Here is a 23300-nt window from a genome sequence, read left to right on the forward strand (position 1 = left end):
GCGTATGTGTACCTCCACACTGCCTCTCTCTGTGTTATCGTATTTGATTACATAAGCAGCGTATAAGTAATAATTATTATCGTTTGTCTCGTATTTTATATGTTAACGAATTACTGCCTTCCATAAAAAATTGTTACATAATTTACTTGAATTTACATGTTGCATGTCTTAAACTTGATGCTCTCTTCCTATGCGCTTTCGTCCACGTCTCTCCTTGTGGTTGTTAGTACTTTCTTCCCCCTCCCGGCCCCCTCCCTTTTCTTTTTATCTTCTGTAGATTCTTTTGTTCCTATTTAGCTCCCCATCCCCATTCTTTCAATTTGTTCTTCTGGTTTATTGTTTTGTCATCATTTTCACGAGTTTTCATTCACAAGCACCTGGGAAATAAATCTCATGTTCCCCGGGGAATAAATCCCCGGTTACCATAGTTGCAGGAAGCCCTATTACATGGATAATCAAAAGCAAACCCAATAGAAACGCTCGAGGATTCTTCTGCTCTTTTCATTGGCGTTTCCCCAGACCTAAACAGACGACACGACACTGCTTTGCAAAGTTCCAAAAACCAACTGGCAAACTGGCAAAGGTAAACAAACATAAAAAACTACTTCAATAAATTCATCACAAACAAATGAAACCTACCGATATGTTATGTCTTCTTACAAAGTCATGGAGTGCGTGTATCTTTGTGTGAGAAACACGAACATCAAGTTCAAGTCAAACCAATTGACCCCTGACACACACATTTTGACCTGTGCACAAGACGTTGTATCGATAAACGAAGCACAAATAAGAAATAATAAAAGCAAAGAAAATAGCAAGAAGGTATGCAAACATCTCACAAAGCCGAGCAAGCAGATTGACAGGTCTAATGAAAAACAAAGAGGTACTGAGTCAGAAACAAGATCGCGATTCTTTCCTTCGCTGCACGACGCAAATCTTCTGTGACCCGTTTGACCCAACGTAGCTTCCACATTCGATTACTAAGCTTAATACTCACAACTGAAAGCCGAGGGAGTGGAATACCGAGATGAACAAACAGAACTGTGCATCCTCAAACCTGACATGTTCATCCCAACATTTTATGAACTCAAAAATACAGAAAGTTGCTTTCACACGCCAGCTTTGATTGCCAGTGGTTATCCGCACGGAACTCGTGTGGTTATCAGCACGGAACCCGTGTTTCAAAGCATGGCTCCCTGTGTTGATTGTTATCTTATTTTCTCACTACCAAAATGATGACAAAAACGATGTTTGGTGGTTTGTTGTCAGACCAGCTTTTTTTGTCGGTCCTCGGGGGGCATATCGACTTTTGTTTCATATTTATTGACCGCGGCCTTCGGCCTTGGTCAATAAGTATGAAACAAAAGACGATATGCTCCCCCTCGGACGACAAAAAAGCTGGTCTGTCAACAACCCATCAAACATCTTATAATGTCCACCATTACGAAAATGTGTGTAATTTAGTATTTTTCTGGTCACGTGATATAAGCATTTGCTTGAGTGCGTGTCCTTGCTGTGTGTTTCGAACTGTTCATGCGAAGAAATTCTGAATAAAATTTTGTTTAAACCAACAACAAAATTAAGAAAAACAAGTCGCGTAAGGCAAAATTACTACATTTAGTCAAGCTGAAACTGAACGCACTGCATTTTTTCACAATGACCGTAGTCCGCCGCTTGTGCATAACGGAGTGAAACTGACGAGCCTGTTCAGCGCGGTAGTGGTTGCGCTGTGCTGCATAGCACGCTTTTCTGTACCTCTCTTCGTTTTAACTTTCTGAGCGTGTTTTTAATCCAAACATATCATATCTATATGTTTTTGGAATCAGGAACCGACAAGGAATAAGATGAAATTGTCTTTAAATCGATTTCGGAAATTTAGTTTTGATCATAATTTCTATATTTTTAATTTTCAGCGCTTGTTTTTAATCCAAATATAACATATTTATATGTTTTTGGAATCAGGAAATGATGTAGAATAAGATGAACGTAAATTTGGATCGTTTTATATAAAAAAAATTATTTCAATTTTCATATTTTTAATGACCAAAGTCATTAATTAATTTGTAAGCCACCAAGCTGAAATGCAATACCGAAGTCCGGCCTTCGTCGAAGATTGCTTTACAAAAATGTCAATCAACTTGATTGAAAAATGAGGGTGTGACAGTGCCGCCTCAACTTTTACAAAAAGCCGGATATGACGTCATCAAAGGTACTTATCGAAAAAAAGAAAAAACTGTCCGGGAATATCATTCCCAGGAACTCTCATGTCAAATTTCATAAAGATCGGTCCAGTAGTTTGGTCTGAATCGCTCTACACACGCACAGACAGACATACAGACAGACACACACACACACACACACACACACACACACACACACACACACACACACACACACACACACCACGACCCTCGTCTCGATTCCCCCTCTATGTTAAACATTTAGTCAAAACTTGACGAGGGGTCTTGATTCCCAGTATATCTGAAAATATTGAGTCGAGTCAAAACTTGACCAAATGTAAAAACAGCACGGTGCTTTTACGTGGGTTTCATCCCGGGGCACGAGGATCATTGATTCATATTAAAACTATGTTCACCCTCATTGAAATACACTGCCCCCCCCCCCCCTCCAAACCCCCTTTTTAAGACGTCCAAAGATTTACAGACATTAGTGAGGTTGCGGGGAAGACGCCCGACAACTCAGCACGACGACAAGTGACGGTGACCTTCTTTTTTCCGTCTCACACAGTCGGGACGGGGCCTTTGCGAGACGTTCCGGCTGGAAAATGGAGCCATTTGTCGTCGTCGCAAAAACGGAAGATAGAAATTGGTCTTTGCTGTTAAGTCGAGTTCAATTTAATCAAAGTATGTGTTATGGACACATAGATTGGTCACTTTGCAAATAGCTTTTGAAGAAAAAGAAAAAAATCTTTGATAGGCGTGGATTTACAGTTTGTTTTGTCGGGTACCATCTCAATGAAGCCGCTATAAACTGTCCGAGTAAAAAACCAAGTTATGACTAAATGTTTTAACGTAGAGGGGGGAATCGAGACGAGGGTCGTGATGTATGTGCGTGTGTGTGTGTGTGTGTGTGTCTGTCTGTGTGTGTGTGTGTAGAGCGATTCAGACTAAACTACTGGACCAATCTTTGTGAAATTTGACATGAGAGTTCCTGGGTATGAAATCCCCATACGTTTTTATCATTTTTTTTGATAAATGTCTTTGATGACGTCATATCCGGCTTTTCGTGAAAGTTGAGGCGGCACTGTCACGCTCTCATTTTTCAACCAAATTGGTTGAAATTTTGGTCAAGTAATCTTCGACGAAGGCCGGGGTTTGGTATTGCATTTCAGCTTGGTGGCTTAAAAACTAATGAGTGAGTAACCGGCACGGTTGGCCTAGTGGTAAGGCGTCTGCCCCGTGATCGGGAGGTCGTGGGTTCGAACCCCGGCCGGGTCATACCTAAGACTTTAAAATTGGCAATCTAGTGGCTGCTCCGCCTGGCGTCTGGCATTATGGGGTTAGTGCTAGGACTGGTTGGTCCGGTGTCAGAATAATGTGACTGGGTGAGACATGAAGCCTGTGCTGCGACTTCTGTCTTCTGTGTGGCGCACGTTATATGTCAAAGCAGCACCGCCCTGATATGGCCCTTCGTGGTCGGCTGGGCGTTAAGCAAACAAACAAACAAAACAAAAGAGTGAGTTTGGTCATTACAAATCTGAAAATTGTAAAAAAAAACAAATTTTTATAAAACGATCCAAATTTACGTACATCTTATTCTTTATCATTTTCTGATTCCAAAAATATATAAATATGTTATATTTGGATTAAAAACAAGCTCTGAAAATTAAAAATATAAAAATTATTATCAAAATTAAATTGTCCAAATCAATTTTAAAACACCTTCATCTTATTCCTTGTCGGTTCCTGATTCCAAAAACATATAGATATGATATGTTTGGATTAAAAACACGCTCAGAAAGTTAAAACGAAGAGAGGTACAGAAAAGCGTGCTATCCTTCTCAGCGCAAGTACTACCCCGCTCTTCTTGTCAATTTCACTGCCTTTGCCGTGCGCGGTGGACTGACGATGCTACGAGTATACGGTCTTGCTGCGTTGCATTGCGTTCAGTTTCATTCTGTGAGTTCGACAGCTACTTGACTAAATGTTGTATTTTCGCCTTACGCGACTTGTTTATGTGTTGGTTTTGTTAGTTGGATCGGTGGATAGGGGCCGGGTTTGTGGGGGTGGCTTGTGGGGGGGGGGGGGTTAACCCGTGATTTGTAAAAATGGGGGTGTTTTAACCCGCGATTTGTAAAAATGTAATGCATGCTTTTTATTATTACAAAGTAATGCATGCTTTTTATTATTATTAATATTTATTTGTTTAGAGCCTCTGCGCTGAGTGGTGGGGGTGATTTTAGATCCACATCCCATTTTGGTGCAATCTCGATTTGCCGTGGTCCCATTTTTTGCCCCATCCCATTTTCGCGACATTTCACAAGCCAAGCGTCATTTTACTAACATGTCATAACAATAGCGCGACATCCCATTTTGACACCATATACCATTTGGCCGCCATGCCGTTTCACCGCCATTCCATTTCGCCCCCATCCCATTGTTGCGACATTTCACAAGCCAAGCGTCATTTGCTACCGTGTCATAACAATGGCGCGACATCCCATTTTGACACCATCCCATTTGGCCGCCATCCCATTTTGATTTATTCTTCTTGCCAAGGCCTCACTGCCACTATACTGCGTTATTCAACTAGGGAGACATTCCGTTTACGCGAAATCCCATTTTTGCCACAATCCAAAATGTCGCGAAATAGGGATGGCGGCGAAATGGGATGACAGCAAAACGGCATGGCGACAAATTGGAATGTGGCGCTAGTGGTATGACACGGTGGTAAAATGACACTTGGCCTGTGAAATGTCGCGAAAATGGGGGTAAAATGGAATAACGGCGAAACGGGATTGCGCCAAAAAGGGATGAGGAGCTAATGGTACATGACATGGTGGTAAAATGACACTTGGCCTGTGAAATGTCGCGAAAATGGGATGGGGGTGAAATGGGATAACGGCGAAACGGGACTAATAGATCTCTTGACTTTGGGGTAGCGTGACTCTGTTACTGCTAGCTTTCCACTGGGAGGAAGCGACCCGAATTTCCAAGCGATGGAACAAAAAAGTAATGACATTTTTTTTTCTCAATAGATCCCTTCACTTTGGAGATGATGAGTTAAATATCGAGCGCATTTACGTGATTTGTAAAACATTTTACAAACCGCGGGGCACACACACACACACACACACATGCGCGCGCGCACACACACACACACGCGCACACACGCACATGCACCCGCGCACACGCACACGCACACACCCACGCGCGCGCGCACGCACACACACACACACACACACACACACACATACACACATACACACAAACACATACACACACTACACACACACACTCACATACACACACACACACACGCGCACACTGACACACAGACACACACACACACACACACACACACACACACATAAAATGTATGGGCTAACACGCAACAGCTGGGTTTTTTTTATTAGGTCACAGAGCTGGAAGACCCAGGTGCAAGACGAATAATTCATATCACTGAAATGCGTGTTCCCCATGCACCACCCAAAACATTCCCCGAGGGGCTCCGCCTCTACAAGTCGTGTCAAAACCATTCGTTCGGGTGTCCAGGAGTTTTCTTCTTCAGGCCACTGGCGCTCGTTCTCCCCGCAAACGCTACTTGTGTCAGTACGAGCGATGACGCCGAACGACAACACACGGTTCAGTCGTCGTTGTCGGTCCCGTCTTCCCCGCAACGTCTATAATATCGAGAGAAAACAAACTAGATATAATCTTTTGTTTGTTTGGTAATTTATGATATATTGTTCTGAATATTTACATGCAGTTGTTGATTATGTTAATAGTTTTAATTATTATGGCACAAATGTGTATAGGGATTAATAAGTATTGAACTCCAGTAGAAATTAGATATATTTTTGATTATGAATTGCGGTTAAGGAATGTAGAATAAACAACAAAATTTAGACCAGAATTTAAAACAATCCTATGAAGAAGGATGCTCCATGCCCGCATAAAAACAGAAAAATAAAATAAGGGCAAAAAAGTAAGGGTTGAAGCAGCCTGCATGCAACTGAGGTTAAAAAAATAAATAAAATAAAAAAATAAAAAAATAACTTTAATCATCCACAGCCCGGGGGCAAGTTCAATATGGACCGGTCTGATGAGATGAGACTAAGAATGAAGGTGCGGGAAGAGATGAAGAAGCGGCTCGGCAGCGTGAACCTCAACCAGGCAACCTCGCGCAGAGAGAGCATGTTCAGCAAGAGCCAGAGGAAGAGCTCGGTGGTCATTGCCAAGGAGAACTTCACCAGGCTCAAGGCCATGGCGCATATCGACATCGACATCGCGTCTGAAACTGAGCTGAGTGTTAGCAACTCTTTCCATCCAGGTACGGGGTTGTGTATCTATTTGCAACGTGTGAGTGAGTGGGGGGTGTGGTGTGGCGGGGGAGGGGGGGTGCGTGTTTGTATGTGTGTTAGTATGTGTGCGGGCGTATGTGTGTGTGTGCGTGTGTTTGTTGTGTGTGTGTTTGAGTGGTCTGAGTGTGTGTGTATGTCTGTGTGTGTGTGCGTGCTTGCGTATGTGTGTGTATGTTTGAGTGTATGTATGTGTGTGTGTGTGTGCTCGCGCGTGCGTATGTGAGTGTATGTTTGAGCGCGTGCGTGCGTGCGTGTGTGTGTGTGTGTTAGTGTATGTGTGTGTGTGTGTCTGAGTGTGTGTATGTGTGTGTGTGTGTGTGCGTGCGTGCGTATGTGTGTGTATGTTTGAGCGCGTGCGTGCGTGTGTGTGTGTGTTTGTGTGTGTGTGTGTATGACTTCCATTGGACCTTGTCTCCAATGTGGCCTTGCACTGTAGCCCGTGTAGATGGTTGTTACTGTCTCCAATGCAAGCACGGGGTCTGTTGCTATCGGCGACGTGTGTGTATGTATGACCTTCATTTGACCTTGTCTCCAATGTGGCCTTGCACTGTAGCCCAAGGAGATCGTTGTTACTGCCTCCCATGCAAGCACGGGTTCTGGTTCTATGTGCGACGTGTGTGTGTATGTATGACCTTCATTTGACCTTGCGAATCCCAAACCCCCTCCTCCCCACCAATCGGGTGTTACCCCTTATTTAGCTGGTACGGGTATGTGCCTATGGACCACGTGTGGGTGTGACCAGTACTTCACAAAATGTTGTTTTGTTGTTATTGGCCTCTTTTGTCATCAGTTTGCAGCTTGTGCATACATTTTCCATGTACCCCCATGGGATTTATTTTAATAAATTCTTTGCGTTGATTTGTCTTGCTTTGTCTTGCCTTGTCTTGCCCCGCAATGCCTTGCATTGCTTTGCCTTGCCTTGCATTGCCCTGCCCTGCCTTTCCTTGCCTTGCCTTGCCCAGCCTTGCCTTGCCTTGCCCTGCCCTGCCCTGCATTGCATTGCATTGCATTGCCTTTCCATGCATTGCCTAGCCTTGCCTTGTATTGCCTTGCCTTGCCCTGCCTTGCCTTGCCTTTGCCTGCCTTGCCTTGCCTTGCCTTGCTCTGTCTTGCCTGCCTTGACCTGCCTTGCCTTGCCTTGCCTTGCTTTGCCCTGCCTTGCATTGCCTTGCCTTGCCTTGCATTGCCCTGCCTTGCCCTGTCTTGCCTTGCCCTGCCTTGCCTTGCCCTGCCTTGCCTTGCCTTGCCTTGCCTTGCCTTGCCTTGCCTTGCTTTGCCCTGTCTTGCATTGCCTTGCCTTGCATTGCCCTGCCTTGCCCTGCCTTGCCTTGCCCTGCCCTGCCTTGCGCTGCCTTGCCTTGCCTTGCCTTGCCCTGCCTTGCCCTGCCTTGCCTTGCCTTGCCTTGCCTTGCCCTGCCTTGCCCTGCCTTGCCCTGCCTTGCCTTGCCCTGCCTTGCCTTGCCTTGCCCTGCCCTGCCTTGCCCTGCCTTGCCTTGCCTTGCCTTGCCCTCCCTTGCATTGCCTTGCCTTTCCTTGCCTTGCCTTGCCTTGCTTTGCCCTGCTTTGCCTTGCCTTGCCTTGTCCTGTCCTGCCTTGCATTGCCCTGCCTTGCCTTGCCTTGCCTTGCCTTGCCTTGCCTTGCCTTGCCCTGTCTTGCCTTGACATTGTCTAACTGGTTGCCAAAACCACGTCCAGGCCTTGGTGCGCTGAAGGAGAAAGAAGAAATGGAACTGACTGCGATGCAACGAGAGCTGCGGGAGATCCATGAGATAGAGCTGATTTACGAGCAGTCTCAGCTTATTAAACACATTCAGGCAAGTTCTTTGTTGATTGAGGGAAGGGGTAAAAGGTCACGTTGGGTTGGTGAAAGGGGGGGGGAGGTAGGGGTATGTGTGTGTGTGTGTGTGTGCGTGTGTGTGTATCCATGTGTGTGTGTGTCCATGTGTGTGTGTGTGTGTATGTGTGTGTGTGTGCATGTGTGTGTGTGTGTGTCCATGTGTGTGTGTGTGTGTCCATGTGTGTGTGTGTGTGTGTCCATGTGTGTGTGTGTGTGTCCATGTGTGTGTGTGTGTGTGTGTCCATGTGTGTGTGTGTGTGTCCATGTGTGTGTGTCCATGTGTGTGTGTGTGTCCATGTGTGTGTGTGTGTCCATGTGTGTGTGTGTGTGTCCATGTGTGTGTGTGTGTGTCCATGTGTGTGTGTGTGTGTCCATGTGTGTGTGTGTGTGTGTGTGTCCATGTGTGTGTGTGTGTATGTGTGTGTGTGTGTCCATGTACGTGTGTGTGTGTGTGTATATGTGTGTGTGTGTGTGTCCATGTGTGTGTGTGTGAGTGTGTGTGTGTTAGTGTGAGTGTGTGTGATTGCGCACGCGCGTGTGTGTGTTGGATAGGAGGGGGTTGTCTGTCTGAGGTGTGTTTTTTTTTATCCCATGTGTGTATGTTTACAATATGTTTACAATAATTATGTGTCACTCACTATGTCTCACGTGTAAAATTGGTAGGGCGGAGATCTAGAATCGCAGAGAATGGCGGTGAAACTAAGGTTTTTTTTCCGGAGAATATGAGTGTAAAGGTGTCTACACAGAGCGCAGAAAGGAAAAGAACCCTATCCTATTTTAATTCTCCGTAGAAAAGCAACAGATAATCCGCGCTTTTCTCGCTTTCACCGGAAGTTGCCGACTAGCTGCTCCAAGGTTTCATTTACTAGTGCGCCCTGCGCCATTGGCGCATTAAATCTGAAAATGTCCCATCACAATTCCCTTCAGTGCGTCAAAGGGCGCATTGAGATTATGTACCACCGCGCCACCAAATGTACACTTTACATTGGATTACACACACACACACACACACACACACACACACACACACACACACACACACGAACGCACGCACGCACATAACACGATATAGCGGCTAATTTTCAAATGGCACCATATTGCACCATTTTGCATCTTTTGTCAAAAACGCGTACAGGCCTAGCCTCGTTTGCGCTTCTTGCCTTTGACTATGTCCCATCGGCGTTTGGTTGAGGGGGACAAATGTCCCATAGCCTTTTTCTCCCAGGCTAAACCCTGCTGCTCCAAACTCGCGTCGTCTACTGATCCATGGAAGCAGCCATTTTTCGTATTTGTATGAATTCCTCTTCGTTCTTTTCCTCCCTCAAAAACAAAACCACGCAGTTGCAGCTATTCCATTGGTCTCAATGTCTCTCAAGTCTAGCCAAGAAGCAACTAAGAGAGAAAAAATATACTAGGGGTTTCCATAACCGTCATCTATGTTACCGGCTGTTTCTAGCAAAAGAGAAACGATTAAATAATGTTCCAACTTGTGATATGGGTTTTGCTCACAGGAGCATACTACGGAAAAAAAACATTGGCAGGGCCGTCCGGTGACTTCTCGCTCTGTCGTGAGGTGAAATATAATCCCCCGTCATCTACGTTACAGTCATGTAGCTGTAGTATGTTCTTCTTCTTCTTCTTCGGCGTTCCAGTGTAGTATGCTCATCGCAGTAGTACTTCTCACAGGAGACGAAGCAAATCTTCGACATCCATCACCGCCAGCTGCGACACGAGAAGTTCCTGCTGGACGTTGTGGTGGAGTGTTCTCGCCTGAGGGTCACCACGCTTCAGGAGGAGCAGATGCTGCTGAGGGAGTGCGAGCACGTAGAGGAGGAGATCCACGGCCGCATCGAGAGGTGTCTGGAGCAGCGCGTCGACATCGACAAGTGCGTCAAGTCGCTGCAGAGCCAGCTCGTCAAGCAGGGCAGGGAGCTCGAAGAGGTTTGGGGCTTGTTGGAGTGTGTGTGTGGGGGTGGGATGGGTGTGATTGTGTACGTGGGGGGGGGGGGTTGGGTGTGTGTGGGGGGTGTGATTGTGTGGGGTGTGTGTGTGTGTGTGTGTGTGTGTGTGTGTGTGTGTGTGTGTGTGTGTGTGTGTGTGTGTCGGAGGGAGTGTGTGCCTTGAGCAGCACGTCCACATCGACAAGACCATGCAGGCGCCGTAGAACCAGCTCGTCAAGCAGGGCTTTCTTTCTTTCTTTCTTTCTTTATTTGGTGTTTAACGTCGTTTTCAACCACGAAGGTTATATCGCGACGGGAAAAGGGGGGAGATGGGATAGAGCCACTTGTTAATTGTTTCTTGTTCACAAATTAAAGCACTAATCAAAAAATTGCTCCAGGGGCTTGCAACGTAGTACAATATATTACCTTACTGGGAGAATGCAAGTTTCCAGTACAAAGAACTTAACATTTCCTACATACTGCTTGACTAAAATCTTTACAAACATTGACTATATTCTATACAAGAAACACTTAACAAGGGTAAGAGGAGAAACAGAATCCGTTAGTCGCCTCTTACGACATGCTGGGGAGCATCGTGTAAATTCTTCCCCCCCAACCCGCGAGGGGTGTCAAGCAGGGCAAGGAGTTCGAAGAGAGGGGGGGGGGGGGGTCGTAGTGACGGTGTAAGGTGGAGCTTGCGTTGTGATGGGGGGGGGGGGGGGGTCGTAGTGACGGTGTAAGGTGGAGCTTGCGTTGTGATGGGAGGGAGGGGGTGTGTCGTAGTGACGGTGTAAGGTGGAGCTTGCGTTGTGATGGGGGGGGGGGGGGGGGGTCGTAGTGACGGTGTAAGGTGGAGCTTGCGTTGTGATGGGGGGTCGTAGTGACGGTGTAAGGTGGAGCTTGCGTTGTGATGGGGGGGGGGGGGGGCGTATGAGCGTGTCTCTTTATCAGAAGGCTGACATCGTCCAGACAAACAATACGCTCCGGAACCAGACCGCCAAGCCAGGGCAAGGAACTATGTGTGTAGTGGGTGGGTGAGAGGGGATACAAGATATGGGAAGACATGGGGAATGGATGTGGCAGAAGACCGACATAGACATGATCACCTAACAGCTGTAAAACCACACCACCAGCCAAGCTAAGGGGCTCCGCTCACATATGTAACTTCAGCAGGACCGACGACGCACTGCAGATTATAGAGGTAATGATGCGTGCGTGCTACGTGTGCCTAAAGTTAAATTGAGCATTACCACCAAGCATTTTGACATAATTCGAATTTTTGTTTGTTTAAAAAGTGATTGCAACTTTCAGAAACAGTAACTTTTCTACTCTCAGTGACAATTTGAATTATCGTCCTTGTAGTGTTTGTTTAAAATGTGTTAGTTGTTCTGTGGGGTAGGTGTAGCGAAATTAAGAACAAATATTGAATAAATATTTCACATTAATATTGATTCATATCCATAGCATGTGTCAAATTTGTTTTGTACTGTTCAAAGTTATTGAAAAATAAATAAAAAAATCTGAACTTGTTAAATTCAAACCATGGACCTACGGGTTCGAAGTGCACGCCGTAACCATTACACCAACGAGACAACTGAAAAAACAAAACAATTGAAGAGATATATTGTAGAACGCATCGATGCGATCTCGCAGCGATTGAAATCTTTGGTGACCAGTATCTGCTATTTGTACTAATATGTCTGTGTTTAAAACGTAACGATGGCCTGACTAGGCATGACATTAACACACACGCAACACCTGGGAAGCATTTTTTTTATAAATGGCCGTCTACAAGCGTTGACAAAATTTGACATGAAGAGACACGAATTCCTCTTTGACAAAAGAGCAGATTGTCCCCCTTGAAATACATCGTTCTGATCGGTTGGTTGCCCGCTGCATTGACACTGCACGCGTCAAAAATAGGAATGATTGTAATCTTCGGCTGCACAGCGGCGTCACAATTTTCTTTTTTTTCCACAGCCCGCTAAACGCTGCGTGAAAAAAACCAGGCCAAGTACTCGTCATAATCCCCATTGCAGCATGCAGCGCCGCTGACGCTGCGCAGGTGTATTTTGCCCTTAAGGAGCTGGGTGACGTTGGGAGTAAAGTGGGTTCGGTTTGGGAAAAGGTTTTTACGCCCAGGTCAAAAAAATATTAGTACGGGTGGGGTTCGAACCCACGCGGAAATAAATCCATTGGATCTTAAGTCCAACGCCTTAACCACTCGGCCACCGTACTGGTTAAGGTACAAGGGCAGGATTGAGATTAAAAGTAGGGTTTGGGTGGCGTGTTGTGCCATTGGTCGACAGTGGACAAGTCAATCAAAGGCCGGCTTCTGGGGGGGCCGGGGGCATTCCCCCCCCCCCCCCCCAACAAAAAATGGTGATAAAAATCACGGAAAATGGAGCAATCTGGGCCATCATTTTTGACTCACAGGCGAAGCAAAAGTGAGTCTATGTACTCACCCGAGTCGTCCGTCCGTCCGTCCGTCCGGACGTCCGGACGTCCGTCCGGAAAACTTTAACGTTGGATATTTCTTGGACACTATTCAGTCTATCAGTACCAAATTTGGCAAGATGGTGTATGATGACAAGGCACCAAAAAACATACATAGCATCTTGACCTTGCTTCAAGGTCAAGGTCGCAGGGGCCATAAATGTTGTCTAAAAAAACAGCTATTTTTCCCATTTTTCCCATTTTCTCTGAAGTTTTTGAGATTGAATACCTCACCTATATATGATATATAGGGCAAAGTAAGCCCCATCTTTTGATACCAGTTTGGTTTACCTTGCTTCAAGGTCAAGGTCACAGGAGCTCTTCAAAGTTGGATTGTATACATATTTTGAAGTGACCTTGACCCTGAACTATGGAAGATAACTGTTTCAAACTTAAAAATTATGTGGGGCACATGTTATGCTTTCATCATAAGACACATTTGGTCACATATGATCAAGGTCAAGGTCACTTTGACCCTTATGAAATGTGACCAAAATAAGGTAGTGAACCACTAAAAGTGACCATATCTCATGGTAGAAAGAGCCAATAAGCACCATTGTACTTCCTATGTCTTGAATTAACAGCTTTGTGTTGCATGACCTTGGTAGGAAAAATGTGTAAAGCAGTTCTTAGTGTATGATGTCATTGCTAGGTTTAGTTATTTGACCTTGACCCTGAAGGTCAAGGTCACGTAAAGGTCAAGGTCAAGCATGTGAGTCGTATGGGCTTTGCCCTTCTTGTTCCTTTTAAAGGTGGTCGTCTACATTTTTGCTTTTTTTCAATAATCTTATGGTTGAATTTCGCTAAAAAGTTATGTCAGATGATGAATGAACCCTGGGGAAAAAAGTTATAGAAAAAAAAATATGTAAAAAAAGTTTTTATTTTTCTCCCAATGTTTTGTTTTCTGTTTGCTTTGCCTAAAAATATCGACCAATCAAATTATTAGCGGCGCATGCGCAAAGAGTCATTTATCTTGCGCCAGTTACGTAAAAAGCAAAATGCTGCAGAAAAAGTGTAAACAGGTTTTCTGCAGTAAAACAACAGCACCGTTTTACTGCAGCATTCTTGATTTCAATTTTACTGCAGTAAAATGTTTTGCTCCAGAAAAACCCGTTGCTTCGGCGAAAGATGACATTATGCAGAAATGCTGCAGAAAAGACAGTTTTTCTCCAGCATTTCTGTTTTTCTGCAGAATAACTGAATAATGCCAAAATGCTGAAGAAAAAGTGTAAACTGTTTTTCTCCAGTTAAACAACATCACCGTTTTACTGCAGCATTCTTGATTTCAATTTTACTGCAGTAAAACTGTTTTACTGCAGAAAAAAACGTTGCTCTCGCGAAAGATGACATTATGCAGACATGCTGCAGAAACAAACAGTTTTTCTCCAGCATTTCTGTTTTTTTCTGCAGAATAACTGAATAAAGTCATAATCCACTAAGGATAGATATCCTACTATGCTGAAATACTACAATGAATTTTCAAACGGCTACCCTGGCTCCGTCCTTTCTGATCGGAGGGGGGTGTTTTTTTTAAAGTGTTAGTGACTAGACTCAGCATTTTAGCTGTAAAATGTCAATTTCTGTGAGAAAATGTAGACGAGGACCTTTAATCTCAATTTTTTTGTAAAAAAAAAAAATTTAGGCTAGGGAAGAGGCTACAAAACCAGGTTGCCAATTGAACCAATTAGGAGCCGAAAGCGATCATTAGTTGTAAGAAGTCACCTTTTTGCGTTACATTTGCCAATTAGGAGTGAAAGAGATCATTGGTAGTGTAAGGGAGAAGCAGGGTCTGTGCATTACATTTTCATAACAATGTTGCCAAGCCTTGCGATGTGTACGGAATATCTACAAGAATTTATCTTAAGCCTTTTAAAAAATGTGTGTATTTTTGATCGCATGGAACTCAGCTGGCGAAGAAGGAGAAAGTGCTGTACCAAAAACTGGAGGCGATCATGGGTGAAGCCAACAACTTCCATGACTACTTGGTCAAAGTCTACAAAAAGAAAATCAAGCGCAAGGTCAGATCACCACTCATGTAGGCAACGTATAGATAAAATAAAAGAACATTTTAAAACAATTAAGAAAGATAAAACCTTGCGTGTGTGTGTGTGTGTGTGTGTGTGTGTGTGTGTGTGTGTGTGTGTGTGTGTGTGTGTGTGTGTGCGTGCGTGTGTGTTTGTGTGTTACGCGTGATTGTTCTGAAAAGTGACTATTACATGATTGTTCTGAAAGTCTACTATTCATTTCATCGTAAACATGTAAGCCCTCATACGTGATTGTTCTGAAAGCTTACTAATTTACATGATTGTTCTGAAACTCTACTAAAGGTAAACTTGCTTCACCCGTGAAATGTTGTCAGATATGGAACAATATGTATACCCCAGCCCAACGAAGTTGGAGGGGGGTATACTGGATTCACTTTGTCCATCTGTCTGTGTGTATGTCTGTATGTATATATGGAACAATATTTTAATACAATGATACTAAATCTTTAGTGATATTGATATTTATACCCCAGCCCAATGAAGTTGGAGGGGGTATACTGGATTCACTTTGTCCGTTTGTCTGTATGCACATGGAACAATATTTTGATACAATGATACTAAATCTTAAGTGAAATTGATATTTATACCCCCGCCCAATGAATACAAACTCAACAAGTAATACGTTTCATACATTGAACATGTCTTCTTTATTGTTCTCAACTCAAAATTCAAATTAAATGTCCAAAGACAAAAATTATTTATAATCTTCAAAAATGTAATGATTCTTCTTGAGTATTCCCAACTCAAAATTCTAATTACAGGTTTAAAGGGACACATAGAAACTTTTGATTTTCCCTCTTTGCCATGCTTAGGTGGCTAGGTCACCAAAATGGATCGAAAGGCATGGCGAAGAGGAAAAATGGAAGCTAATTCTTACCCCTTTAAAGACGAAAGGCACAACAAATAATGTTCACAAATGAAACTTTTTTTTTATGAACTAAAAATTCAAGTGGAGAGGGGATGAGAGACGTGAGGAGATGTCCGGGGTTGCGAGATGGGTGGGGAGTCTGGGCTACAAAGTTATTGCACGCGAGACAATATACTTCTTTTTTGTGTATGTGGGGGGGGGGGTATTTTGTTTATCAACTCTCTCTCTCTCTCTCTCTCTCTGTGAATATTTTTGTCATCCGAAATATAGGGGGGGGGGGGGCAAAACGACATGTTTGCCCCCCCCCTCCCCCCACCACCACCCCAGCAACAGCAGCTGCCCCCCCCCCCCCCCCCCAGTTTCCGACGCCAGTGCACTGAGTACATACGCACACACACACCACACATACACACACATGAAAGCTAAATTTATTAGCACATCTCTGTTTTCAGTGACACTTGGTTTTTTTATTACACAGCAACCACCAGAATTTTTTATATGAATTATTCAAATGGTTTGATAAAGTGTCAGTTGATATGAACAAACCTCCCCCACCCCCTACACCTAAAAAAAAGGGAGTGGAGAGACGGATCAACTCAAACACACATCTGAAGCTGTCGCGCACACAGAAGACGGATCAACTCAAACACACTTCGTTGGGCAGGGGTATACATATTGTTCCATATCTGACTACATTTCACGGGTGAAGCAAGTTTACCTTTAGTAGAGTTTCAGAACAATCATGTAAATTAGTAAGCTTTCAGAACAATCACGTATGAAGGCTTACATGATTACGATGAAATAAATAGTAGACTTGCAGAACAATCATGTAATAGTCACTTTTCAGAACAATCACGCGTAACATACGTGCATGCGTGCGTTTATGTGTGCGTGTTTGCGTGTAAGAGTGTTTTTGCGTAACGCGTGACCTCCATAATCGTCACTTTGGTCACCCTGCAACAGGTAGCGAGGATGCTTACGGACGACGACGAGGAATCGTCGGAATCCGAATCGGACTCGTCGGACGAGAGTGAGGCGGAGGAGGACGACGAAGACGCCATGCAGCACGACCTCAACATGTGTCCCGTTGGGTGCGACGAGAACAACTACAATGATGTACGTCTCTGGGTGGGGGCTAAGGGAAGAGGAGGATGAGGATTTGGTGGAGCATTTGGATTAAGGCGGTCCTTAATTGAGCCCGAAGTCGACTTCGCGAAGACTTCGCCAAGATATTTTACCAAAAACTCAGTCCTCACACTTCGTGCGGCCAGCTTCGCGAAGTATACTTCGCGTAATCGACTTCGCCCAGTTTAGGACAGGCTTAAAGAGAATCTCACTCCGGTTCTGGTAAAGACCCTTGTTCGCTGAAGCAAAAGAAAAAGACTAGAGGGAAAAGAAAAGGAAAGTGGTGAAATCGTGGGTAGAGGGATGTAACTTTTTTTCTTCTTTTTTTTCTTCTCTTTTTCTGGATTTTTTTTTTTTTTTTTTTTTTTTTTTTTTTAAACATGGGATGTAACTATTTGGTCTAAAACGAAGGGAAAATATTCTCAAAACGGTTCGGGTAAACTGTTCCCTGGGGGATGGTGTTGGTGAGCCCACCTGTTCTTGTTATGTCAACTTCTTCTTCTTGACAGTGGTCAGCAGTCTTTGTCGTGATTTACATGCTGAGTGACGGTTCCGCGAACTTCCTAGTTGGCGATGTGCTCTGTTTAGGGGATGCGGTGGCAATGCGGTCTGTACTGTTTTTAGTGTCCAGCTCAGTAGTTTCTCCTCGATAATAGATCCGTCAACATCTGCATGTCCCACAATAGTCGAACCTCTCTATAACGACTTCCCATGGGACTACTCCAAAATAGGTCTGTCAGCAGATTGATGTCCCAACTAATATGCTGATTTCAGGTGGTAACGCGCTGTGGTTTGTCTTGTTCTCAGTTTTGAGCTCAGTAAGAGAGAAATTTCAGTTTTACGACCTTACGGCAAAGCCATTATTATTATTATTATTATTGTGATCATTAGGGGCATGTTCTCGGGTGTTACCCCGACTTCAGATGAAATACCCAGTTGTAGGCGTGTTTAGGTGAAACCAGCCACCTGCAGTTTATGGCAAAATGGCCGACGCCTTTTTCGTTCCACTGTGGTGACACGAGGGTGGGACATGGATACCGTCTCTGAGTCTGCACATAAAGTTGACGCGTGTCCATCTCGGCTTTGATTCGAACCCGCCTGAGCTACCCAATCATCAGTTAAAGGTCAGTAGATAGATGTTTCAGCTAACGCGGTGATTTCAGGTGGTGGCACTGCGAGAACACCGACTGGACCTGGACGAGGTGGTGACGGAGGTGAAGCGTCTCCGGGACGGCGTCCTCAAGGAGGTGGACAACTGCGTCAGGAAGCGCCAATCCACCGAGGTCACGTACACCAAGGCGCTTCAAGAATTCACAGCCTTCCAGGTAATGGATCATTATTATCGTGAGAAAGAAGAAAAAAGCCGGGAAATGTGTAATAAAAAGAGATCATTATTTTGCAGCGCGGACTTACCTTCCGCACATATTTTGTAACAGTTTATCTTGGGTGTAAATAAAACAGTTTTATTTTCAAAAATCCAAAACCAAACGGCTTACGTTCCAAAATTCAGGATAAAAAAACAGGAAATGTAAGTTATCGGAACCTTTAATTTTTGACAACGACAAATAAGTAGGAGACACATGAAAAAAATAGAAGACTCAGCTGAATGTTGACTCGCAATAAAACATGCGCATGTTTACAATGTGTCTTTTACCTGTTGTTTATAAGTTCAAAGGGTCTGAACCAAAAACGAACAAGAGTTCATATTCTATATCCGTCGAGGTAGTGTCGCTGTTTAAACACATAAAATACCCCCAAAAATGGACCTCAAACGTTCGGGAATCTTTCACGACTTTCTTTGTCTATTGGTAGGTTGGAAATATGTTCATTTTTTTGTGTTTCTTTCATTACTTTTTGTATCCCATTGCTTGGAAACTCGGGTCGCTTCCTCCCAGTGGAAAGCTAGCAGCAACAAGAGTCGCGCTACCCAGGCGTGTGCGCGTTTGTATGTAATCAGCAACTTAAACTTCTGGCAGAATGACCACAGTCGTTCGTGCCACAGCGATGACACGATGGCGGAGAATGGATTCTGTCTCTTAGTCTGCGCATAAAGTTGACCCGCGTCTGTCATGGCCTGGATTCGAACCCGTGACCTGACAATCACAAGCCCAGTGCTCTAACAGCGGAGCTACCAGGCCACAAATCGTCACGCTCAGAAGATAAAAGCCTATGTCATTTTTTACTGTTTTGAGAAAAATGCAGAAAACTGTTTTGATTTCTCAACAATTTGCCCATCTCATTTTCGTTATAAGTTGCAAATTGCCTATCTCGAGCTGTTACAGCGGGATAAACGTGAGATAAAGACCTGACAGCAACTTTGTCAATCACCACAACTGCAAAACAACCCCCAAAAAGCGTTTGCATACCTTCGCAGTTTCCAGACAAGTCTTCCTGTATCAAAAAGAAAAACTGCCTAACACATAAAACGAGATCGGCAATTTTGCTTACGTTACCGTGGCAATGGTTTCCGATGGTCTGAGAGTTTGTACTCTTTAACACATGATAGATACCCTTCCAGTAGCTTCCCCTGTACTCTTACTTCAGAAATGCTGAACACTGAGTTAGGTATTTTTCTTATGAGCGTGACGGAATATAAGATGGTATAATCTCTGTGTTTGCAGCTGGAAAAACAGAAGAGAGTGAACAACCTGGATGTACTGTGTACGATCCAGCTGCACCAGATCCAGTGCGTGCGTCGGTACGGAGAGTTCAAGAGCATCACTGATGAGCTGCTCATCGACGAAACTGAAGTGATTCGGCTTCAGGTAGGTCTGTGGCTGTGTGTGTTGTGGCGGGTTGGGGGTGGGTTTGGGTGGGGTGGATGTTGAGAGTGAGTGTGTGTGTGTGTGTGTGTGTGTGTGTGTGTCTGTGTGTGTGTCTGTGTCTGTGTCTGTGTCTGTGTGTCTCCGAGGCTGTGTGTCTGTGTGTGTATCCATCGGAGCTCAACATTCATTTTTGCCATGGTCGCTTTTCTTCCGTATGGGTGCGTGGACACGTTTGTTTTGCCAACTGAGCTATATAAAAGACTATCTAAATGGCTAAAACTGTGTCTTCAGAAACGAATCAGCGAGCTGAAGGTGGAGAAGAATGAGCAGAAGAAGATGACGATACAGAGACGTAAGCTGCACGTGCATTTACAGCACGAGAGGAGGCTCTTCCTGAACAGGCTGGAAGAGATGAACCAGGTGCGATTTATCTGTATGATTCAATACAAAACAATGCAATACAACACCGTATAGTACAAAACAGTACATAACATTTGCATGCCGCTGAGGTGAAACGGGCATGGGACATGGATACCGTCTCTGAGTCTGCACGTAAAGTTTACCCGTGTCCGTCTCGGCCTGGATTCGAACTCGTGACCCTATATATAGGATCACACAATCATTTATAATGCGAAAAGAAAGAATGTTTGTATGCATGTGTATTGTGGGCAGCTGAGCGAGAAGGAGATGAGGAGCAAGTTCGGCAAGGTGGTTGACCTGGAGGAGGTGGAGACAGTAGCGGCAGACCTCCATGTGGAGGACGTCAGGTCACGCCTCCTCAGGTACCAGATCGGCTGCGACAAGGAGCTCCTCCAGAAGAAGAACCAGCTCAAATGCCTCAGGAAAAACAACATCAGCAGCCTCAGGTAGTGTACCTGTACTCGGAAACTTAGCTTTAACCTTCGCCCGACTTCGTTATTGACTACACGCGGAATCGTGGGGCCGTACGGCCCCATACTTCTCAAAGAAGGGAAAACATGCATACCCCTCCGCAGAAATCGTGGGGCCAAGGGAAAGCGGCATGCATACCCCTCCGCAGACTTCGTGGGGCAATGCGGCCCCATACTCTAAACAGAAAATAATTATGACTTTTGGTTTCTCTTTAGCTAGTGTTTTCTTAATTAATTTTCAATGAAATGTAATGATCTATTAGAACATAACAGATGTTTAGGTGGTTGAGGCATTTCTAAAAGCTCATTAAAAAATTTGGAATCGTTCCAGAAATATTTGCAATTAAACACCCCTCTGGGGCCACACGGCCCCACGATGTCGGGCGAAGGTTAATTGCGCGCGATGTTCTGTACGTCGTGTTTAAACTGCTGTCACTGGGAGCTCCTCCAGAAGCAGAACGAGGTCAAACACCTCAAGAAAATCAACATCCACAGCCTCAGGAAGTGTACCTGTACTTAGAAACTTACCTTTGAAGCTTCGCGAAGACTACTCCATGCAGCTTTGGCACTGAATTTTTGGCCAAAAAAACCTCCACGAAGTTTTCGGGAAGCAGACTTAGGGCTCAATGAAGGAAGGCCTTTACGTCGTATGTTCATTCGAACCTGCCCTGGAGACCACCTGTCCATTAGGACCACCCGCACATTAAGACCACCCCAAGGGATCCCCGACGGTTATAACGACTATATAAATCATATGTCCATAAAGACCACCTGTCTAAAGAGACCACTTTTGCTCAGTCCCTTGGGTGGTCTCTTTAGACAAGTTCGACTGTAATATAAACTGCATGCTGTGACTAGGAGCCCCATCACAAACGGAACGAGGTCAAACACCTCCAGACCAAGAGCCTCAACAATATGGCCTCAGGTCTGTGCTGGGCGTGTGTGGTGAGCGTGGCAGAGGGGGGGGGGTATGAAAGGATTTGTGGTGTTTTATTATTAATAGGGTCGGTCGGGGAATCAAAAATATTGAATTTTTTTAGTTGTTGATTTGTTTTTCTTCCCCCATACAGGATCGACTCGGAGTACAAGAAGTTGGAGGCAGGGCTGAAGGCCCGACACGTGGTGCTGGAACACGACCTGAATGAAGTGCTCAAGAAAAGCAATATGGCCTACGAAGAGGACCCGCCGGAGATCTCCAAGGAGATGGAGGAAATGATGGACGTGGTGGCCACCCAACGGGGAGCCATCAAGGCCCTGACCCTGGAGATCGAGTACCTGCAAGGCCGGGAACAACCCGCTAACATTGGTCATTCCAGTGGATCTTACGCGTGAAGGGAGGGGCAAGGAAGAGTCGTACTGATTGGAGACTGAGGTGGATCAACATTTTGAAATCATCCATGACATCCGACATCGATACATGCACAGCCTGGCGGTGACCTTACCATTCATTTTCTTCTGCTTGTATGAAGAGGTCACCGAGACGGACTTCTTTTTTGAATGTGTGTGTCAGTTCCTGAGAGAAGTGATACATTGTTTACGTGACGCTCTGTTTCGCAATATGACATCTTCTCCAACTTGTTTAGCTTTTAACGTCAGAGATGTCACTTTGGAATACAGGGTCAAGAAGAGGTTTGTTCAGTCGCTATCGTTTGTCATTAAGATTCGTTTCAAACGGTAGCTTTTGGAGTATGTATAGAACTTTGAAACGTTTCGCCGATGGTGGATGAAAACTTTGAAGTTTATGAAATTGAAAGCTCCTCTGTTCCAGTGTGATAGGACTTGGAATATTCAGAGTTTAATCTGTGAGGTCTTTGATAGGTTTATGAATGTAAGTTCCTCTTTGCCGGCGTTGTGATAGAGTATTTAGAGTTCCGTTCGTGAGGGAAGATCTGTGGTTTGATAGAAACCGTGTGTATCACTACTATCAATCAGTATTTGAAAGGAATCTATTCGCTCAGCTGTTGTTGCTCAGCTTCAACTGGTGAATATATGGCATTCCGTTTGATAAAAAATATTTATTTGGATACTTTTTCATGTTTTTTTCACCAGTTTTAGCTATGAATACTTTAGGATGAAGGCATTTGTTTTACGAAAATTGCTAATCCTATTGAAAAACCTATTGCGACTGCTGTGATGAATGATGTTTTACACAGATTTATATTTCTACCTATTGGGGATATATAAAGCATTGTCGGTTTTTTTACTGATGATGGTGCGTTTACACTTCCACGTCAACTTCAATGAGTATGTTTATTAAAATCCATAAATTGTTCCTTTTAAAAATATAACAGACTATTTCTTTATTCACAGGTTATATGTTGTTTTACGGACTGATTAACATTGACTTATCATTACTTTTGAAAGCAATGTTATATTATCTTCCATTAAAAAATGTACCAGAAAGAGAAGTGTGCGTGTGTCAGTACTTGTCAGTGCTCTCAGGCTCGCAATCTCTCGCTCTCTCTCTCTCTCTCTCTCTCTCTCTCTCTCTCTCTCTCTCTCTCTCTCTCTCTCTCTCTCTCTCTCTTTGCAAGTCATTCAAGTTCTTGATAAAATGAGTGTGTGTGTGTGTGTGTGTGTGTGTGTGTGTGTGTGTGTGTGTGTGTGTGTGAATTAGTTTCATAATCCTTGCGAGCTTTATTTGGAAACACTTCTTTATGATGTATTTGACACTCTGCGGTTTGTTTTTTATGCATTTGTTTTTGTCTTTGGGGCCAAGCTTATACATGTATTACCATTTCAAGCGTCAATTTCATGTATCTGAAAATTGTCAACATCAATTTACTGCCG

General features: G+C 44.3%; 1 protein-coding gene and 1 non-coding gene across 3 annotated transcripts in view; one reads left to right on the top strand and one right to left on the bottom strand.

Moving 5' to 3' along the window:
* The window catches only part of LOC138971134 (cilia- and flagella-associated protein 44-like), a 236935-nt gene extending 214017 nt beyond the window's left edge, over positions 1 to 22918 (top strand). For both annotated transcript variants that reach the window (XM_070343761.1, XM_070343762.1), the window contains 10 exons: positions 6255 to 6513; positions 8240 to 8358; positions 10068 to 10322; positions 14725 to 14835; positions 16694 to 16846; positions 18019 to 18180; positions 19477 to 19620; positions 19912 to 20040; positions 20293 to 20486; positions 21581 to 22918. In XM_070343761.1, coding sequence (XP_070199862.1) covers positions 6255 to 6513; positions 8240 to 8358; positions 10068 to 10322; positions 14725 to 14835; positions 16694 to 16846; positions 18019 to 18180; positions 19477 to 19620; positions 19912 to 20040; positions 20293 to 20486; positions 21581 to 21842 — 1788 coding nt within the window. In that variant the 3' untranslated portion in view covers positions 21843 to 22918. The remainder of the gene's footprint in view (positions 1 to 6254; positions 6514 to 8239; positions 8359 to 10067; positions 10323 to 14724; positions 14836 to 16693; positions 16847 to 18018; positions 18181 to 19476; positions 19621 to 19911; positions 20041 to 20292; positions 20487 to 21580) is intronic.
* Positions 12477 to 12559, bottom strand: Trnal-uaa (transfer RNA leucine (anticodon UAA)). Its single transcript has one exon. It is a non-coding gene; the product is annotated as a tRNA-Leu (tRNA).
* Positions 22919 to 23300: the final 382 nt, after the last annotated feature.

This window comes from Littorina saxatilis, linkage group LG7 (assembly GCF_037325665.1).
Source record: "Littorina saxatilis isolate snail1 linkage group LG7, US_GU_Lsax_2.0, whole genome shotgun sequence".
NCBI lineage: Eukaryota > Metazoa > Mollusca > Gastropoda > Littorinimorpha > Littorinidae > Littorina > Littorina saxatilis.